The 23,019-nt window shown below is 35.3% G+C and overlaps 1 protein-coding gene across 2 annotated transcripts in view; it reads right to left on the minus strand.

Moving 5' to 3' along the window:
- Nucleotides 1–23,019, minus strand: part of STAG1 (stromal antigen 1) — a 409,713-nt gene that overhangs the window by 296,743 nt on the left and 89,951 nt on the right. The window contains exons 1-2 of one of the 2 annotated variants that reach the window (XM_034995264.1): nt 14,754–14,987; nt 567–678 (exon numbers count right to left, since the gene is read on the minus strand). In XM_034995264.1, the coding sequence (XP_034851155.1) occupies nt 567–595 (29 nt within the window). In that variant the 5' untranslated portion in view covers nt 596–678; nt 14,754–14,987. Of the gene's footprint in view, nt 1–566; nt 679–14,753; nt 14,988–23,019 lie in introns of those variants that run through there. The other variant, XM_034995271.1, reaches the window with a different exon arrangement.

Genomic DNA, 23,019 nt, shown 5'->3' on the forward strand with positions numbered 1-23,019 from the left:
AAGAATACAAAATAAGACCCAATTCTAGATCCGTCCTACAACTCCAACAAATCTAATGAGATGCTACCAGAAATGCTAATGGAACCAGAATGGTCCAACAATCACAATCTCAGGAAAAGAAGGTGGGGGAAGTGGGAGGGTATGTGTTGGGGAAACAGTATGATATAGGATAGGAGTTTATAAACTTCTGCAAATGGCCCAACAAAATATTTACACTTTGCAGGCAATTCATTCTCTATAACAACTTGTAGCACAAAAGCAGTCAAACAATTTGTAAAAGAATAAAAATGGCTCTGTACCAATAACACGTTATTTATAAAAAACAAGCAGCATGCCAGATTTGGTCTATGGGTCACAGCGTGTTGACCCCTGATAAGGAGAATAACATCTTCACTCAATACCACAAAAATATTGATATTATGATAGCAAGGGCCATGCACAGATATAGTAATTATACAATCTAACAGTTGTTTGATTTCAGACATTGTGCTCAACTATCAGAAAACCTATGCATTTCATATACAAAAATGTCATTTAAAAAAAAATAAGAAAACTGTAATACTTACTGTAACACTGGTAGCTCTGAAGTAATCATTGCTGAAGAGGTCTTTCCACAATGCAGCAAAAGAATCAAGTGCTGTACAACTCAAAACCTTTTAAATAACCTCAAAGTCAATCCTGTTAATTAAAAAAAAAAAGACAATTATTTTATTTCCAGCTTTACTAAAGTATAATTGACAAAGTTGTGCAATATTTAAAGTGTATGTGATGATTTGATACATGTATACATTGTGAAGGACTTCTCCCCAACAAATTAATTAACATATCCATCACCTCACAAATGAAAGTGGGAATATTGCTATCCACCTTACAGAAATAAAACGATTATTAGAATGGACACCTGTATGCCAATAAATTACATAACCCATTGTTAAATGAACAAATTCCTAGAAACACACAAATTGCCAAAACTGGCTCAAGAAAAATAGAAAATCTGAACAGATGATACTGATGTAAAAATCCTAAAAACAAAAACAAAAACCTAGCAAACAGAATCCAACTACATACCGAATGTAATATATGCCATGGGCAAGTGGGATTTATCCCTGGAATGCAAGAGTGGTTCAACTTAAAAACACTGGTCAATTTAATACATTAATAGAAAGAAAGGAAAATGAACTACATGACCATCTCAATTTACAAAAGAAAGCATCTGGCAAAATCTCAAGGGAAACCAAAAAGCCAAATACTCTTTCATAATAAAAACATTTTAAAAACTAAAAAGGGAACTTTCTTAATATGATAAAGGGCCCTTATGAAGAATACATAGGTAGCTTCATCAATGGTGAAAGACTAAAATAAAAGCTCCCGCCCCCCAAAATCAGGAAGAAAACAATAATGTCCATTTTCACCACACCTTGAAAATGATCACTGTATGTTCTAGCAAAAGACAAGAGACAATTAGGCAAGAAAGAGTTACGAATTACATCCAAACAGAAAAGAATTAAGTTATCTCCATTCACAGATGGCATAATAGTTTATATACAGAAAATCTCAGAGAATCAACAGCAACAAAATACTAGTAAAGAAAAGTTGCAGGGTGCAAATAACATACAAAAATCAATTGTGTTTATTAGAACTAATAAATGTATCAGTGGTGCAGGATACAAAAAGTAATACAAAAAGTTTGGTTGTGTTTTTGTATACTATAAATGAACAAATCAAAAAGGAAATAAAGGAAAATTTTCCACTTGTAATACTATCAGAAAGAATAAAACAGTTAAAAATAAACAACCAGGGCACCTGGGTGGTTTAGTTGGTTAAATGTCTGCCTTGAGCTCAGGTCATGATCTCAGGGTCCCGGGATCAAGTCCCGCATCGGGCTCCCTGCTCAGCGAGGAGTCTGCTTATCCCTCTCCTTCTGTCCCTTCCCCTGCTCTGTCTCTCATTCTCTCTCAACTAAATAAATAATCTTTTAAAAAAAAGTTTAAAAACATAGTAGTAAAAAATAAACAACCAGGGTGAAAGACCTGTACACTGAAAACTACAAAACACTGCTGAAAGAAATGAAAGAAGACACCAATAAATGGAAAGACATCCACTGTTCATGAATAGGAAAACTTATTGTTAAGAGGTCAACACTATCCAAAACAATGTACAGATTCAATGCAATTGCTATCAATATCCCAATTACATTTCTGCAGAAATAGAAAATTCCATCCAAAATTTGTTTGGAATCTCAAGAGACTCTTAAAAGCCAAAACAATATTGAAAAAGAAGACCAAAGTTGGAGGTCTCATACTTCCTGATTTCAAAACTTACCACAAAGTGACAATAATCAAGACTATGTTTCTGGCATTAAGTCAAACAAAGAACAATGGAAAAGATCCCAGAAATAAACCCTCACATATACTGTCAAATGAATCTTCACAAGGATGCCAAGACCATGCAACATGGAAAGGACAGTCTTTTCAACAAATGATACTAGGAAGAGTAGACATTCACACACAAAATAATGGAGCTGTACCATATATAAAAATTAACTCAAAACAGATCAAACACCTAAATGTAAGAGCTAAAACTATTAAACTCTTTTCCAGAAAACATAGAGCAAAAGCTTCATGACACTCTACGTGGCATTAATTTCTTACATATGACACCAAAAGCATAGGCAGCAAAAGAAAAAATAGATAAGATGGACTTCATCAAAATCAGAAACTTGTGGGGGCACCTGGGTGGCTCAGTCAGTTGAGCGTCCGGCTCTTGGTTTCGGTCCAGGTCCTGATCTCATGGGTCATGGGATCAAGCCCCCAGTAGGTTCCGCACTCAGTGGGGAGTCTACCTGGGATTCTCTCTCTGCCCCTCCCCCGCTTGCAAGCGCACTTGTGCTCTCTCTCTCAAATAAATGTTAAAAAAAAATCAGAAACTTCTGTGCATCCAAGGACACTATCAAGAGAGTAAAAAAGAAAGCAAAGGAGGGGCACTCAGTGGCAGAGTCGATTAAAGCCTCCAACTCTTCCTTTCAGCTCAAGTTGTGATCTTGGGGTTGTGTGTGAGTTTAGAATGACTAAAATTAAAAAGACCATTTCAAGTGTTGGTGAGGAGACAGAACAACAGGAAATTTCACATATGGCTAAAGGGAATGAAAAATAGCATATACTTTCAAAAAAGGGTTGGCAGTTCCTTAAAAAGTTATATATACATTAACCATGACTGAGCAATGTCTCTCCTAGGTATTCGTCCAAGTGAAAAGAAAGCTTACATTCATACAAAAACATATATTCAAATGTTTATAAGCAGCTTTATTCATAATTCCCAAAAACAGGAAACATCCCCCAAAATGGCCTAAAGCAAATGACTGGTACATGCACACAATTAAATACTTTCAAACAATTAAAAGGAAGGCTGCTACTGATTGATACATGCCACAATATTGATGAATCTCAAGTGCATAGACTATATACATACTATATAATTCCATTTATGAGATATTATGGAAAAGTACAAAGACAAAAAACAGATCAGTAGTTGTTAGAGGTTGGGGTGAGAAGAGGACTGACTAAAAAGAGACAGCATAGTAAAAACTGGGCGTAAATGTTGCATGCAAATTAACACTTTTCTTTGAAATCCAACCAGAATTTTTTGTAGAAATTACTGAAATAATTCTCAAATAAATAGGAAAAGGAAAATGAACTATAAGAACCAAAACAATCTGGAAAAAACAAAGTCAGAAGATTCATATTACCTAATTCTTATAAACATACAAGCTTACAAAACTTTATATAAGAAACACAAAGATGGAATGGTTTACATATTCCCATGCAACTTGTATTTTTCACTCAGGAAAGCACTGTGGACATTCTACCTCATTTGTTTCATTTATTGCTTTTTAATACGTATATGCTTTAAAGTGATCATTTAAAAGTATTTTTAAAAAGTATTTAAACCATTCCTTAGTGAAAATTTAGCATGTCTCTAATTTTTTACTACTGTATACAATGCTCTCATCTATCCTTCCTCAACTACACAAACATATCTGTAGGACAGATTCCTTGTGATGAACATTTATAAAACATTCATACAATTTTTACTGCCAAATTTCTCCCTAAAAATACCGTGCCAATATACACTCCTCTTACCAGTATATGTTGAATTAGTTAAGTATAAAAATATACTCACTATATCTTTACACTATTTAAAGTATTACAGTTTTAGCTTTATACCAATACACCTTTAAAGGTAGAACACATCAGTACACCCTTTCTGCTCTAGCCTGTAACCACCTTGCTTTGAAAACAAAGTCCACACCAGGCTTTTAGACCATATACCAAGATGTCTAATGATGATTTGGGGACACTTGCAAGATTTTGAAACTTTCAATTCATGGATATTTTACTTAAGAAAAATAATCTGGTGCATTCTTATTCTCTACTCACTTTTCTCACTGAGTGTCTTATTTTACTGAGCACATCCAACTTTGTCTTAAAAATCTGTACATTTTGCCTGTGTACTCTGTACAGCTTTAGAAATATTTCCCTCAGTGGAGAAGATATAAATAAATGATGAGTTCCAGTCTTTCCCTTAACATTATGCCAACTCTTAATCTAACTATTTTGTTCTAATCATAGCTTTAAAAGCCTTATTTATCCTTAGTATTTTTCAGAAGCCATCCTAACATTATTCCTATGTTCTCTCAATTTTATAAATCCTCCTTGGCCACATATGAATCTATTCTGTTTTTATAGGTCATCTTCCTTAAACTGGTATTGCTCTGTAACCACTTAGATTTCCTTTTTTTCTTAATATTCAGAATGCCAACATTAATTAAATAAGTATCTACTGAATACTGCCTACACGCTAGGCATTGTGTTAATTTTTATTTTCAAGAATGAAAATTCCCCATTTTTTCAGAGTTAGCCTGGTTTTGAAGATACTCTACATAAAAGAACATCCCTTCCTCTTTCCCCCACCCCCACCTCTCTCTGGAAGTTTTTCTAATATCAAATACATTTCCCATGGTGAGGAATTTTGTTCTCTACACTGACCTGATTACTTCTTCTTCCATTTCTCCAATCAGTTCTCTCTCTCAAAATAAAGTGCAAGAGAGCTGTTTCCCTCATTTTGTAAAAATTCTAAGAGATTTTTTTTTTTAATGGCAAAACTAGGAAGTATCAGGCAGAAGATCAGTTAAGGACATAGGTAAACTCAGTAACTTCACCAATCAACTGGGTATAATTGACACTATCTATAGACTACTTCATCTATTAACAGCAGAATTCACATTCTTCTCAACTTCACTTAGAGCACTGATCAGACAGACCATATTATGAGCCATTAACAAATTTGAAAGAATAAAAATCATACAGTGTATGCTTCACACTACAATGAAATTAGAAATCATCACCAGAAAGAAAGCTGAATAATCCCAAAACACTTGGAGATCAAACAACACAAGTCAAAGAAATTTCACTAGAAATTTTAAAATATTTTGAGCTAAATGAATATTAAAATACAACTTAATAAAATTTACAGGTGCAGCAAAAGCAGTGCTTAGAGAAAAATTTATAGCATTGAATGCATACAATAGAAAAGAAAAAATCTAAAATCAATCATTGAATAAGCTTTCGTCTTAGGAAACTAGAAAAAGAGCAAAAGCAAGCAGAAGAAAAATAACAATTAGGGCAGAAATCAAAGAAGTTGAAAACAGTAAATCAACAATGAAAATAACTGAAACCAAAATTTTTTTGAAAAAGATAAAAAAAAATCATTAACCTGTAGGCAAGCTAATTAAGGAAAAAAAGGAGACAAGACACAAATTACTAAAATGAGAAATCAAAGAAGAAATACCATTACAGAATCCCATGACATTAAAAAAAAGGTATGCTGTGAACTATTCCCACAAATTTTTTTTTTTTAAAGATTTTATTTATTTTTTAGAGAGCGAGAGAGAAACAGCATGAGAGGGGCAAGGGTCAGAGGGAGAAGCAGGCTCCCCGCCGAGCCGGGGGCCCGATGTGGGACTCAATCCCAGGACCCTGGGATCACGACCTGAGCCGAAGGCAGACACTTAACCATCTGAGCCACCCAGGCGCCCCTATTCCCACAAATTTTATTAACTTAGATGAAACAGACGAATTCCCTGAAAGACACTACCTGCAAAAAATCTGAATAGTCCTATTTTATTTAAGAAACCGAATTAATAATAGCCTTCCAAGACAAAAAAACACCAGACCCAGATGGGTTCACTAATGAATTCTACCAAACATTTAGGGAAGAAATTACACAAATTCTGTACAATATCTACCAGAAGATGTAAGTGGAGGAAATACTTCCTAATTCATTCTACGAGGATATTATCCTAATACCAAAACCAAACAAAGACATTACAAGAAAATTGCAGAGCAGTATCTCTCACAAAGATGTAAAAATCCTCAGCAAAATATTAGCCAATCAAGAATTTTAAATGTATTAAAAGAACTGTACACCACAACTAAACAGGATTTACCCTAGGTATGCACAACTACTAACATATGAAAATCAAACAATGTAACCTATCACACATCAAGAGGCAAAGAAGAAAAATCACATGGTGGTATCAATAAATGAAAAGAAAGCATTTTCACAAAATCCAACACACATCTGTGATTTTAATAAAAACTCTCAGCAAGTAAAATAGAAGCGAGCTTCTTCAACTTGATAAAGAACATCTATAAAAATCCTACAGCTAACAACCTACATAACTGTGAGAAACTAGAAACTTTCCCACTAAGAACAGGAACAAAACAAGAACAACTCCCTCTTACCATTCCTTTTCAGCACTATCCTCAAGTCCAAGCAAACGCATTAAGACAAGAAAAGGAAATAAAAGGCATACAGACTGGGAAAGAAGAAATCAAGCTTTCCTTGTACACAGATTACACAACTGTCTATGCAGAAAATCTGAAAGAAGAGGGCCCCCAGCCCCCCAAAAAAACCCCATCCTCCTGGAACTAATAAGCAATTACAGTAGGGATGCAGGATATAAGGTTAATATATAAAATACCTTTTACATAAGCAAACAATGAATCACTGGAATTTGAAATTAACACAATGACATTTACCTTGGCACTAAAAAAAGAGAAAACAGGTATAAATCCAACAAAATATGCACAAGACCTATATAAGGAAAATTGTAAAACTCTGATGAACAAAATCCAAGAACTAAATAAACGGATACCTATTTCACATTCCCAGATAAGAAGACTCAATATTGTCAAGACATCAATCCTTCCCAAATTGATCTATAGATGCAACACAATCCCAATCAAATGGGATTAATAATAATAATAATAATAATCCCAGCAAATTATTTTGTGTATATCACAAACTGATGTTAAAGTTTATAGGGAAGGCAAAAAGACCCAGAATAATCAACAGTGTTAAGAGAGAAGAACAAAGTTGGAAGAATGACACTACCCAACTTACTATAAAACTATAGTAATCAAGACTGTACCAAAAAACAAAACAGATCAATAGGACAGAATAGAGAGACCGGAAATAGACCCTCACAAATAGTCAATCGACCTTTGACAAAGGAGCAAAGATAATATTATGGATAAAAGACAGTCTTTTCAACATATGGAACGAGACATCAACATGCAAAAAACCAAAAAACAAAAAACAAAAACCCTTAAACACAGATCTTATATTCATCACAAAGTTAACTCAAAATGGATAAAAGACCTAAATGTAAACTCAAAAGTATAAAACCCTTAGAAAATAACATAGGAGAAAATCTAGATGACCTTGGGTATGATGAGGACTTTTTAGATACAACACCAAAGGCAAAGCCATGAAAAAATTTTTTGACAAACTGGACTTCAAGAGAATTTTAAAATTCTCCTCTGCAAAAGACACTATCATGAGAATGAGAAGACAACTCAAGAACTGGGAAATAATATTTGCAAAAATATTTTTGTCTTTCTAACTTCTGAAGTGTCATTCAAAATATACAAAGAATTCTTAAACCCCAACAATAAGAAAACAACCAACCTATTAAAATATGGGCATAATTTCTGAACCAATACCTCAATGAAGAAGATACACACATGGCAATAAACATACAAAAAAATACTCAAACATCTTATGTCACTAGGGAACTGCAAATTAAAACAAAACAAAACAGTGAGATACTGCTACACACCAACTAGAATGGCAAAAATCCAGAACACTGACATAACCAAATGCTGGTGAGGATGTGAAGCAACAAGAATGTAAAATGATACAACAACTTTGGAAGACAATTTGGCAGTTTCTTACAAAACTAAACATACTCTTAAAACATGATCCAGCAGTCCATGCTCCTAAGGTATTTATCCAAAGGAGATGAAAACATCTCCATACAAAAACCTGCATATAGGTATTTTTAGCAGCTTCATTCGTAACTGTCAAAACATGGAAGCAACCAAACTGTCTTACAGAAGGTGAATAAACAAACTGTGGTATATGCAGACAATGAAATATTACTCAGCCCTAAAAAGAAATTAGCTATCAAGCCATGAAAAAGATATGGAGGAATATTAAATGCATGGTACTAACTGAAAGAAGTCAATCTGAAACTGTTACATATTATATGATTTCAACTACACAGTGTTCTGAAAAAGGCAGGACTATGAAAACAGTAAAAAAGATCAGTATTTGCCAGAAGTTAGGGGGCAAGAGGGATGAAAAGAGTACAGAGGGATTTTAGGTCAGTGAAAGTTTTCTATATGATATTATAAAAATGGACATGTCATTATACATTTATCAAAACCCATGGAATATACAACACCAAGAGTGAACCCTAATGTAAACTATGGACTTTGGAGGATAATGATGTGTCAGTGTAGGTACCCTGACTGAACAGATGTACTATTCTGATGCAAGATACTGATCCTGGGGAGGCTGTATGTACGTGGGGACAAAAGGGCTAGGAAGTTTCTGTGTCTTTTGCTCAATTTTGCTGTGATCCTAAAACTGCTCTTAAAAATAAAGTGTACTTAAAAAAAAAATTAAATAGCTTATCAGCAGTTTAATGTTTTCAGCATATGCTAATTTATGTCCATATATTGTAATATCTTTTTCTCTGGACAATCTTATAATTTTATGTGGATTTAAGAACATGTATGCAAGAGTGCATGTGTACTCACAGATACAGAGGAACAATGCCCTTTCTACTTAAATATTTGGTATCTCCATCTGTTTGTCCTGCACTCACTGCCACAAATGAGGAGAGGAAGAAAAATGCAGAATATAACTGCTACTCTGTTCATTTCCTAGCATAAAACTCTGTTTTATAAATTCTTATTACCTGAATGAAGAACAAAGGTTAAAGAGAAGTATCTAGTTTCTTTCCAATTACATGCATTTTCACCTGCATAGTACAAGATCCTATTTTAATCAGAAAAATCATTCTGTAAAGACATAATACAATCTAATTCAGACCCTTTTATCATTCCTAATTATCTGAGTTGTCTTAAAGAATCTCTTAGCAGTGGGGGCACCTGGGTGGTTCAGTCGGTTAAGGAGCCGACTCTTGATTTTGGATCAGGTTATGATCTTGGGGTCATGGGATCAAGCTCTGCACTGGGTTCCAACGCTAAGCACAGAGTCTGCTTGTCCCTCTCCCTGCCTCTCTCGTGCACGTGCAAATAAGTAAAATCTTTAAAAAAAAAGAGAGAGAGAGAGAGAGAGAGAATCTCTTAGCAGTGAATGTGTGTGTATATATATCTGCAGGCATACACACACACACACACACACGATTTACAAAGCAATGACTAAAATGACAATTATATTATTTCTAAAACTGCTTTTCAACAATTGGTAAGTACTACCCTGTACCAAAATAGAGGAAGATATTCATTTACTATTTTTACTAGAATTAAATTATGAAATTTACCTTTGTTTATAATTGCAAATTAAAGATATTAAGGGAAAAAATTTTGTCCAGTATTAACACACATGAATATATACTTCATACTATACAGAATTTAAGTAGCATTTAATCAAGGAAACAAAGTTCTAATCTCTCTTCCCAGTAAAATGTGGCCTATACAATTGACCCTTGAACAACACAGGTATGAAGTGCATTAAGTCCATTTACACATGGATTTTTTTCGATACAGAACAGTACTATAAATGTATCTTCTCTTATGATTTTCCTAATAACACTTTATGTCTCTAGCTTACTTTACTGTAAGAATACAGTACAGAAAACATATACAAAATTTGTTAGACTATCTTACTGGTAAGGATTCTGGTCAGCAGTAGGCTAATAGTAGTTAAGTATTGCGGTAGTCAAAAGTTATATGCAGATTTTCAACTATGAGAGGAGTTGCACCCCTAACTCCCATGTTGTTCAAAGGTCAACTATAAATGAGAAAGATTTTTTACCTACTTTACTGAATAAAAAGAATGCCAAAATAGAATTAATCCTCCAAGATACATATCAATTCACACTACAAGATGGCCCAAACAGGAAACAGGCAGCATTAAGACACAAGAAATGAGGAAGTGGTAACCTTTTGGAAATACTAATCTAAAAAATTTCAAATACTAAAGAGAGAGAAGGATAATTTACACCAAAAATGAATTATGTGCTCAATGGGACAGAGTATAAAAGGTTCATCAGTAAGAGCAAGTTGGTTCATTAGTCTGCTTTCTCTTCTAATAATGTATTACAAAAAGCTATCCTTCTTAGCATTTCTGAGTAATATTAACTTTAAAAATCAGAAGGAATATAGCAGAGTGGCTTAAGAGTTTGGGCTCTTAACAGATATGCTTTCTAACTATAATGTACTTTGCCTCAGTATTTCTATTTCTCAAAGAGGAATAATAAAAGAAGAAAAATTCAAATGATTGTTGAGAGGAGTAATTACAAGAATGCCCATCTCTTTAATAAATATTAACTCCTAGCTACAGGAGAAAGGATCAAATAAAAATATAAAGGAATGTCAGTGAGCGCAACTATATTTTTTTCCTTTTTCCTTTTCCTTCCTTCACTGCCATATTCTTAATGCCTAAAGCTTAGTAATTATTTGTTGAATTAACAAGAAGTGTGTATGCATACACATATGTGTATATATACACATATATATATATTTTTTTAAACGCAGAGAATGCAAAACTGGACATGAGGAGAACTCCCAAAGTTAACAAACTAACCAAAGATAGGAGCTTTTTCTTTAAAAGAAAAAGGAAACCAAAAAGAACAGGTCAGGGTTGAATTCTCATTTAGCACCTAAAGCTGGTAGAGTGGGAAAGTGGGAGACCAAGCAGGGGCTAGAGGATGAGACCAAAGAGTAAGGTATATCAGAATGAAGAGGGTTAAGTTTGAAAAACCCCTACAAATGATCCCACAACTCAGATGAAATGTCTCTGGATTAAAGGAAAATAAAAAGCTTTTAATTTTTTCTGTATTAACCAATCACTCCCAAAGCTTTACACATTAAGCTCTGAAAATCTAATTCCATGATAACATATTCAACTTCTTTCCCAAAAATGCTGCCTCCACATCTTCTCATCTACTCACATTTTTCCTTTACTTTAGGTATTCCCCTATTTTATCTTCTTACACTCCAATGCCATGAAATTACACCAAGAACCTTAACACTCTAACATCTCAACTTTAGTGCTCCTCCTCCATTGCTCTAGTCTTAATTCCAAAGTGCTTGTTATCTCTCTTACAAGATCACTCTCTTCTGTTTCTGTGTATGTGTACATACTACCTCATGCCACGTAACCCACTCTTCCTGAAGTAAACCGGGAATCTCTAACCTTGAAACCTAGGCAGAGTTAGGTCTCATAAGGTTTCACACCACTCTGTACATAAAACTGAGAGTACTTTTTGCCACATATTTTTTGTGTGTACATGTGTTATTTTGTAATTAGGAGTGTTACAAATTTCATTCAGTTCTCTACTTTTTAAAAGATTTTATTTATTTGAGACAGAGAGCAAGAGAGTAGGCACGTACACAGGAGCAGGGGGAGGGGCAGAGAGAGGGAGAACCAGACACCCCACTGGGCAGGGAGCCCTTTGTGGGGTTCATTCCCAGGACCCTGGGATCATGAACTGAGCCAAAGGCAGCCGCTTAACCAACTGAGCCACCCAGGTGCCCCCAGCCCAGTTCCCTACTTTTATCAGTCTCTGTTAGTCTTTTTTTTAATTAAAAACTATTTAGTTTTAAGTTCACGGCAATTTGCAACGTATTTTCAGTGATTCATTGGCATTTCTAGCTCTTCAGGAGATTTCTGATCTTTTAGAAAGAATTATCCTCTCTTTCTTTTCCTAAAGAATTGTGTAGTACCCGGCACTCAGAAAAGGGGCTGGATAGGGCGCCTGGGTGGCTCAGTTGGTTAAGCGACTGCCTTCGGCTCAGGTCATGATCCTGGAGTCCCGGGATCGAGTCCCACATCGGGCTTCCTGCTCGGCAGGGAGTCTGCTTCGTCCTCTGACCCTATCCCCTCTCAGGTGTTCTCTCTCTCTCATTCTCTCTCTCTCAAATAAATAAATAAAATCTTAAGAAAAGAAAAAAGAAAAAAGAAAAGGGGCTGGATAATTAAAAACTGTAAAACATAAAGATATACCAATTCATTAGTAAGTTTGTTCTTAATGCTATTGTGTACGGGATTTTTTTTCATTATGATTTCTAACTGGTTACATAGCTATTATATAATTTACCTTTTAATCTAACTGAAATGTCTGACTTCCAGAAATCTGTAAAACACTGGAACCACAAAAGGAAGTCAGGTTCTGGCAAGATCCATACCTTGTTTCTCTCTACGGAATACTGCATCCTGGCCAAGGTAATGAGTTGGGTTTCAGGAATACAACTAGGGCAGGTATACTATGTGAAAAAGGCAGAAAAATCTAAAAGCATCAACTGGATAGATCCAAACTAGAGCTTTGATGAGGGATTAGAAGTGAGATACAAAAAAATGAATCTAACAAATAGGAATAAAATTTGGGGCTCCTGGGAGGCTCAGTCAGTTAAGCATCTGCCTTGGGTCAGGTCATGATCCCAGGATCCTGGGATTGAGCCCTGCATCAGGTTTCCTGCTCAGCATGGAGCCTGCTTCTCCCCCTCCTTGTACTCTCTCACTTTCACACTCTCTCAAATAAATAAATAAATAAAATCTTAAAAAAAAAAAAAAAAAAGGAGTAAAATTATAAACACAAAGTGGAAGCAAGAGAAAAGAATCAAATATAAAACACTGTATCAAACACCACAGCAGGTTGGAAAGAATGAAAGTTCAAAGACTGCAGGGGCAGATTTGTGGCAGTCAACATTCACTCATATCTCTATTATTAATCCACCTCTTAAATCAAAATTTAAGAAACCATTACAAATATATATTCATTAGCATTTTTTAAAAAAAAGTTTAGCTTAAGTAAATGTACTTAAATATAAAGCCTTCCAAAGTTATCTTATACCATGTTAAAGCATACAAATATTGATCACAAATAAATAAATCATTGATTAGCATGCTCTAAATTTAAAGAGCATTAAAAATGCCACCAGACTTTTTCTTTGAACAGAGGGTAAGCTGGTTGTGGAGGAGTAAGAGGGCCCTCGGGTTGCCTACTCCCACTAATACAACTAGATAACTATCAAATAATCCTAAATACCCCAGAAATCAATCTGAAAATGGGCAGAACAAAAGGTAGAGAAGAGGCCACATCAAAGAAGGTGGGAAGTGTGGAGACATGGCTTGGGAAAGAAATGGATTGTGGCTGCTGCAGTGGACAGGAAGAGAGACAAGCTAACACACAGAGGAGCACACAGAAAAAATGAATTCCCATAACAACTGGCTTGGAAAGTGAGAGGGCCCAAATTTCAAGAATTCTTACAGCCAGCAGGGCTTAAAGACTAGAGTTTTAAAGGTCACTGAGCTTGGCTCTGAGAAAGTTCTAAGGGCATTGTGCTGCTCTTGGAGAAAAGGCAGGGATAAACAGCCCATGGACTTACAGCATGGAAACAGTGCGGAGGTTAGTTGCTCATCTCCAAGTGTGTCCCAGAGAGGCAGCATTCAGAGGGAGAACCCTGGCGGGGGGGGGGGGGGGGGGGGGGGTTGTTGGGTTGGCAGGTGCCACTTCCTGCCCTCCATCCTGCAGCAAAAACACAGAGCCACCTGTGGGAACCACCACAGCATAGACACTTGCTACCTATCTTTACACCACACCCCACCTCCCAGCACTCTGGAAGAACTACCATTCCCAGTCACACTTGCCTCTGTCCCAGCACAGTGGACCCACTCCCCCAGAAGACTGGCCCAAACCCCTACCAACACCACATCTCCCAGTCTAGGAGTTCTGTGAAGCCTCCATTCCATTGGTAGCAGCAACAGGTCTCATTTCAAACAAGAAGATGAGTTAGATAGTTAGTTAAAACAAGCCACTTTCAGGCCAGGAACCAAACACTGACCACAACAGGCTGAGAGAACCTCTGCAGATGACAGGCCTGAAGGATAAAGTGGCCAGGACACACTGGAGTGCCCTGGAGAACAGGGGACACTACACTGCAGGGCACTACAGGTCATTACGCTCAAGAACAGGAAACACAGCTGACTCTCCTAACAGAGAGAAACAGGCACAGAGACTTAGATAAAATGAAAAGACAGAGGAATTTCTCCCAAACGAAAGAACAGGACAAGGCCACAGCCAGATATCTAAGCAAAACAAATTTAAGTAATATGCCTGATGGAGAATTTAAAGCAATAATCATAAGGATACTCACTGAACTTGAGAACAGAGTAGAGAACATCAGTGAGACCATTAACACGAAGATAAGGAATAACACAGAGATAAACGGTCCAATAAACAAAATGAGAAACACACTTGATGTAATGAACAACAGGCTGGAAGAAGCAGAGGAATGAATAAATAATCTAGAAGACAGATTAATGGAAAGTACTCAAGCTGAACAAAAAGAAAAAAAAGAATTAGGCAATATGAGAATAGACTTAGGAAACTCAGTGACTTCATCAAACATAATAATATTCATATTGCAAAAGTCCCAGAAGAAGAAGAAAGAGGAAAGGGGGCAGAGAATTTATTTGAAAAAATAATAGCTGAAAATTTCCTCATTTGGGGAAAGAAACAGATATTCAGATCCAGGAGGCACAGAGAACCACCAACAAAATCAACAAAAACAGATCTATACACCAAGACATATTGTAAATTAAAAAGGAAAATATACTGATAAAGAAAAAATATTAAAAGCGGCAAGAAAAGAAAAGAAAAAAAAAAAAAAAGACAGTTACATGCAAAGGAAATCCCATAAGGATACCAGCAGATTTTTCAGCAGAAATTTTCCAAGTCAGGAAGGAGTAGCATGATATACTCAAAGTGCTGAAAGGGAAAAAAACAACAACAAAGAATACTCTATCCAGCAATGCTGTCATTCAGAATAGAAGAAGTGATAGAGAGTTTCCCCGACAAACACTAAAGGAATTCATGATCACTAAACAAGTCCTCCAAGAAATATTAAAGGGAACTCTTTCAGTAGAAAGGGAAGACCAAAAATGATAGTGTAGGGTAGGAAATAGAAAAGCAACAAAAATGAACGTTTCTGTGAAAAAAATCAGTCAAGGAACTCAAAAAAATAAAAGGATATAAAATATGATACAATATACCTTGCACATGGGGAGGAGAAAAATATAGAAGGGTTTCGCATTTAACCATCAACTTAATATAAATAAAGACTACTCTATGCAGAAGATGTTATATACCAACCTACTGGAATTAAAAAAACACTAATAAATATGCAAAGAATAAAGAGAAATAAATCCAAATATATCACTAAAAAAAAACCCACACAAACACAAAAAACCCCAGCAAACCATGAGAGAAAGACAAGAAAGGATCAGAGAAAATCTCCAGAAATAATAACAAAACAAGTAATAAAATGGCAATAAATACATATCTATCAATAATTACTTTGAATGTAAATGGACTAAACACTCCAATCAAAAGACATAGTGTGACAGAATGGATTAAAAAAAAAAAAAAGACACGTCTATATGCTGCCTGCAAGAGACTCATTTCAGACCTAAAGACACGTGCAGATTGAAAGTGAAGGGATGGAGAAACATTGATCATGTAAATGGATGTCAAAAGAAAGCAAGAGTAGAAATACTTCTATCAAACAAAATAGACTTTAAAACAAAGACTGTTAACAAAAGACACAAGACACTATATAATAATAAAAGGGACAATCCAACAAGAGAATGTTAACAACTGTAAATATATTTATGCATCCAAATGGGAGCACCCAAATACATAAAACAGTTAATAAGAAACATAAAGGAACTAATCAATAGTAATACAGTAACAGTTGGGGACTTTTCACTCCACTTGCATCAACGGACAAATCATCTAAACAGAAAATCAACAAGGAAACAATAGCTTTTAATGACACATTGGACTAGATGGATTTAACAGATATATTCAGAACATTTCATCTTAAAACAGCAGAATAGGGGTGCCTGGGTGGCTCAGCTGGTTAAGCATCTGCCTTTGGCTCAGGTCATGATCTCAGGGTCCTGGGATCAAACCCGCATCAGGCTCCCTGTTCAGCAGGGAGTGTGCTTCTCCCTCTCCATCTGCCCTCCCCTCCACTCATGCTCTCTCTCGCTATCTCAAATAAATAAAATCTTTAAAAACAAAAACCAAAAAAATAGCAGAATACACCTTCTTTTCAAGTGTACATGGATTATTCTCCAGAACAGATCACATATTGGGCCACAAAATAAGGCTCAACAAATTATAAAGATCAGAGTCATATTGTGCATCTTTTCTGACCACAATGCTATGAAACTAGAAATCAACCCAAGAAGAAATGTGGAAAGACCACAAATACATAGAGGTTAAATAACATGCTACTAAACAATGAATAGGTCAACCAATAAATCAAGGAAGAAATAAAACAGTACATAGAAACAAATGAAAATGAACATAATGGTTTCAAACCTTCTGGACATAGCAAAAGCAGTTCTAAAACAGTTTATAGCAATACAGGCCTACCTCAAAGAGCAAGAAAGATTTCAAATAAACAACCTAACCTTACACCTAAAGGAGCTAGAAAAATTACAAAACCTAAAATCAACAGAGGGAAATAATAAAGATTAGAACAAAAATACATGATATAGAAACTAAAAACACATTAGAACATACCAATAAAACAAGAAGCCGGTTCTTTGGAAAAAATCAGTAAAATTGAGAAAACTTTTAGCCAGACTTATCAAGAAAAAAAGAGAAAGGAACCAAATAAATAAAATCACAAATAAGAGAGGAGACAAAACAACCAATACCACAGTAATACAATTATAAGAAAATACTATGAAAAACTATATGACAACAAATTAAACAACCTAGAAGAAATGGAGAAATCCTTAGAAACATATAACCTACCAAAACTGAAACAGGAGGAAAATAGAAATTTTCAAAAGACCAACTCTACCGGCAATGAAACTGAATCAGTAATCAAAAACTCCTAACAAACAAAAAACCAGGACCAGATAGCTTCATAAATGAATTCTACCAAATATTTAAAGAAGAGTTAATAACCATACTTCTCAAACTATTCCACAAAATAAACAAGGAAGGAAAACTTCCAAATTCATTCTATGAGGCCAGCATTACCCTGATACCAAAACCTGATAAAGACACCACAAAAAAAGAGAACTACAGGCCAGTATCTCTGATGAACACAAATGCAAAATTCCCCAACAAAATACGAGCAAACCGAAACCAACAATACATTAAAAAAATCGTTCACCATGATCAAGTGGGTTTTATTCCTAGGTTGCAAGGGTGGTTCATTATTCACAAATCAAACAACACGATACATTACATCAACAAGAGAAAGGGTAAGAACCATATGATCATTTCACAAGATGCAGAAAAAGCATTTGACAGAGTACAACTTCCATTCATAATAAAAACCCTCAACAAAGTAGGTTTAGAAAGAACACACTTCAACATAATAAAGGCCATATATGAAAAACCCACAGCTAACATTATCCTTAATGGGGAAAAACTGAGAGCCTTTTCCCTAAGGTCAGGAACAAGACAAAGATGTCTACTATCATCACTTTTATTTAACATAAAGTTCTAGTCTCAGCAATCAGACAACAAAAGAAATAAAAAGAATAAAAGGCATCTAAATCAATAAGAAGTAAAACTTTCACTATTTGCAAATGACGCAATACCATATATAGAAAATCTGAAAGAAGACTTCACCAAAAAACTGCTAGAGCTGATAAACAAATTCAGTAAAGTTGCAGGATGCAAAATCAGTGTAGAAATCTGCTGCACTTTTATACACCACTAATGAAGCAGCAGAAAAAGAAATTAAGAAAATAATCTCATTTACAATTGCCCCCCAAAATAGTAAGATACCTAGGAATAAACCTAACCAAGGAAAGACCTGTACTCTGAAAACTATAAAACACTAATGAAAGAAACTAAAGACCACACAAACAAATGGGAAAACATTCCATGCTTGTGGATTGGAAGAACAAATACTGTTAAAATGTCTATACTACACAAAGCAATCTACACATTTAATTCAATCCCTATTCAAAATACCAAGAGCACTTTTCACAGAACTAAAAAAAAAAAAAAAAAAAAGTCCTAAAATTCGTATGGAACCATGAAAGACCCCAAATAGCCAAAGCAATCTTGAAAAAGAAAAGCAAAGCTGGAAGCTTCACAATTCTGGACTTCAAGTTATATTACAAAGCTGTAGTAATCAAAACAGTGTGGTACTGGCACAAAAACACACACATAGATCAACAGAACAGAATAGAAAATCCAGAGATAAACCCACAATTATATGGTCAATTAATCTTCAACAAAGCAAGAATGAGTATCCAATGGGGAAAAAAAAACCAGTCTCTTCACCATACACAAAAATAAATTCAAAATGGATTAAAGGCTTAAATGTGAGATCTGAAAACATAAAGCTCCTAGAAGAGAAAACACACATAGTAATTCTTCTGACAGTGGCCACAGGAATTTCTTTCTAGATAGGTCCCCTAGGCAAGGGACACAAAAACAAAAATAAACTATTGGGACTTCATCAAAATAAAAAGCTTCTTCATGCCAAAGAGAAACAATCAACAATGGGGTGCCTGGGTGGCTCAGTCGTTGGGCGTCTGCCTTCAGCTCAGGTCATGATCCCAGGATCCTGGGATCGAGTCCCACATCGGGCTCCCTGCTCGGCGGGAAGCCTGCTTCTCCCTCCCCCACTCCCCCTGCTTGTGTTCCCTCTCTCGCTGTGTCTCTCTCTGTCAAATAAATAAATAAAATCTTAAAAAAAAAAAAAAAAAAAAAAGAGAAACAATCAACAAAACTAAAAGGCAACCTAAAAAATGGAAGGAGATATTTACAAATGACATAACCAATAAAGGGTTAGTATCTAAAATATATAAAATAACTTATAAAACTCGACACCCAAAAAATGAATAATCCAATTAAAAGGAGTCAGAAAACATGAACAGACATTTCTCCAAAGAAGACATAGAGATGGCCAATAGACATATGAAAACATGCTCAACATCACTCATCATCAGGTAAATGCAAATCAAAACTACAATAGATATAACCTCACACCTGTCTGAATGGCTAAAGTAAAAAAAAAAAAAAACAAGGAACAAGAGGTGTTGGCAAGAATGTGGAGAAAGAACCCTCATGCACTGCTGGTGGGAATGCAAACTGGTGCAGCCATTATGGAAAACAGTATGGAAGTTCCTCAAAAAGTTAAAAATAGAACTACCCTATGATCCAGTGATCACATTACTGGGTATTTACCGAAAAAACACAAAGAACACTAATTCAAAGTGATATACACACCTCTGCATTTATAGCAGCATTATTTACAACAGCCAAGAAAGGAAGGAGCCCAAATGTCCAAGAGCCCAAATGTCCATGATAAGGGGATAAAGAAGACGTGTTATACAAACACAACAGAATTTAATACAGCCATAAAAAAGAATGAAATCTTGCCATCTGCAACATGGATGAATTGGAGAGTATAATGCTAAGTGAAGTCAGTCAGTCAGATCAAGACAAATATCATATTATTTCATTCACTCGAAATTTAAGAAACAAAGAAAAAAAAAAGAGAAAGACAAACCAAGAAACAGACTCTTAACTACAGACAAGAAACTAATGGTTATCAGAGGAGAGGTAGGCAAGGTGAGAGGTGAAACAGGTGATGGAGGTTAAGGAGTGCACTGATGGAGATGAGCACCAGATGATTAAAATAAAAACTTAAAAAAAAAAAAAAGTACCATCAGCCTTTCAAATAACCAGCAAGTAAAAAGGAACTCCAAGAAAATAAAGTTCCCTCATACTAAACCACACTGCACCACATGTAAAATACGTGGAAATAGAAAACTGACAGCCTGTTTGTAAAAATTACTGAAACTTGTATTTCCATGTGCTTTACATGAAAACTGCATTGTGATCCTTTAAAGTTTTTCTAAAATTCAACCACCACCGTTTAACTTCTCCCCAGCAAAAAATTACATTCATTTAAATATTTTCCTAATGGATATACTGACTCATACAAATAAGAATTGTCTGACAACTAACAACTTCATTATGAAAAACAGTATATATAACCAGTTTAGTGACTCCAGATGGAGAACAATAAAAATATTCCAAACATGTCCTCTGGCTAAAACAAATAAACATCCACTGTTAAAGAAATGAGTGCAAAAACAAAAATACTTACAGGAAAAAGACTTCTTAAAAAAAACTTATCAAAATACTTAACTTGTAAAGCCCCATGATTTTCATATAAAAATTATTTCAAGTTGGGGCACCTGGGTGGCTCAGTCGGATAAGTGTCTGACTCTTGATTTAGGCTCAGGTCATCATCTCAGGGATGGGACCAAGCCCTGAGTCAGACTCTGCTCTCAGCGGGGAGTCAGCCTGAGGTTCTCTCCCTCCCCCTCCGCTCCTGCTCTCACATGCACTCTCTCTCTAAAATAAATAAATAAATTTTTAAACTAATTATTTCAACCGTTGAAACTACCATTGTCTTACTACAGTCCTAAGAAAACATTATAAAATTTAACAAAAGCACAAATGGTAATTATTTTTAATCTGGTGAAGAAAACATCACTAAAAGCCAACCTTTTTTTTTCCAGCTCCCCTCAAAATATGTGACTATATTAATCCAGTAAATAAAACTTTAAATAAACAAAAGTTAAAAATTAAAATCTGAACCATAATTTATAGCTCAAGTTTAATGCCTTATCCACTTTCCATATAATCATTGTCTCCATCTTTTATTAACTCTGTACAACATTAATTCTGTACAACATGAATTCAACATTAAGCTCTATAATACTAATTCTAATTTTGAAACAAGAACAACATAATAAACCTTTCTCACTGCAGCATGCACATTTCTGTTTTCTGGGCTAGAGATGAATCTGTAGTCTTCAGGAGACATTCTGAAATAGTTTTCTATATGCTTAGTTTCATGGGGAAAAAACACCCACAAACTTAAAAAGCCAACGCCATCTTGTTTTGGAGCCCTCCATTCCATACCCTCCCTGGTACTTAAAATCTACTAAATGTAAGTCAGTGTTAGACAATGTTAGTACCCAAAAATGTTCAAATTATGGTACCCACTCTTAAGGAACTTAAAATTCAGAAAGACAGAAAAAATACACAGAGACCATAATAGGCAGATTCTAAATTTCTAGAGAAAGAATATATGCCTATTAAGTTTGATGAACCAGTGTAAAAACAAATTCTATGGGACCATGATTAGGAAGAAATGGGTTCTTAATCCCTATGACTAAATGAACTTTAAGGACTGAGGTCCAAACCAGATAAAAGATAGGAAATTGTAGTGGTTTGTTACTTTGTGGACTGGTTTAGAAAGTTCATTTACAATTGGAAAGTCTGAACAAATATTGGTTAATAAATAATAAAATATATAATTCTGTGTTGTTACCTGAAATCCAGGGAGAGCTATGTGTTAAGTTTTCTTCAAATCTACTAATCCACCAACAAGTACTATTTTAAAGATTTATTTTAAAGATTTACGCTTGGGGCGCCTGGGTGGCTCAGCCGGTTAAGCGTCTGCCTTCGGCTCAGGTCATGATCCCAGGGTCCTGGGATCGAGCCCCGCATCGGGCTCCCTGCTCAGCGGGCAGCCTGCTTCTCCCTCTCCCTCTGCCTGTCTCTCTGCCTACTTGTTCTCTCTCTCTCTCTGTCAGATAAATAAATAAAATCTTTAAAAAAAAATAAAAATAAATAAAGATTTACGCTTGATAAAGGTAATTTTTTCAGGCAGGAGTCATTAAATAGATACTAAAACTGATAGGCAAAAGTATAGTAAAAAACTTATACAGTCTGAAAGTATCTCCCCACAAGATACTAATTAATTACAAAGAAGAGAATAGTAATATTACAGTGGAGAAATCTGACAAAACCCTCCTTAACCAAGGGATCACAGTTAACACCACTAATAATGAGATATATCAGCAGGGGCTCCCGCTAATATTAAGAACAAACAAGGGTACAACTTCAGCTCTGTGGTATTCTTGCCAAAAAAAACTTGAATTTAATCACAGGATACTCACTTAAACCCAAACTGAGGGGCATGCTACAAAATTACGGGCCAGTATTCTCCAAAAGTGTCAAGATCATGAAAGACTTAGAAATGCTGAGGAACTGTGCTATGTTAGAGAAGAGATATGACAACTAAATGCAGTTTGTGATTCCAGCCTGGATCCTGGATCAGAAAACGGACATCAATGGGACAACTGATAAAATATGAATAACGCTTGCATATTAGTTAACAGTGTGGTATCGGTTAATTCTCGGTGTTTGATGATTATGCTGTGGTTATGAAAGATACTGGCATTTGGGGAAGCCGGTGAAGGGTACAGAGGAGAAACTTGTGTATTATTTTTGCAACTTAAAGACTAAAATTATTTCTGGAGGGAAGAATAAGAATCCAAACTGCCAAACTG

Source organism: Mirounga leonina, unplaced genomic scaffold, assembly GCF_011800145.1.
Source record: "Mirounga leonina isolate KUSES-001 unplaced genomic scaffold, KU_Mleo_1.0 Mir_115, whole genome shotgun sequence".
NCBI classification, from domain to species: Eukaryota; Metazoa; Chordata; class Mammalia; order Carnivora; family Phocidae; genus Mirounga; species Mirounga leonina.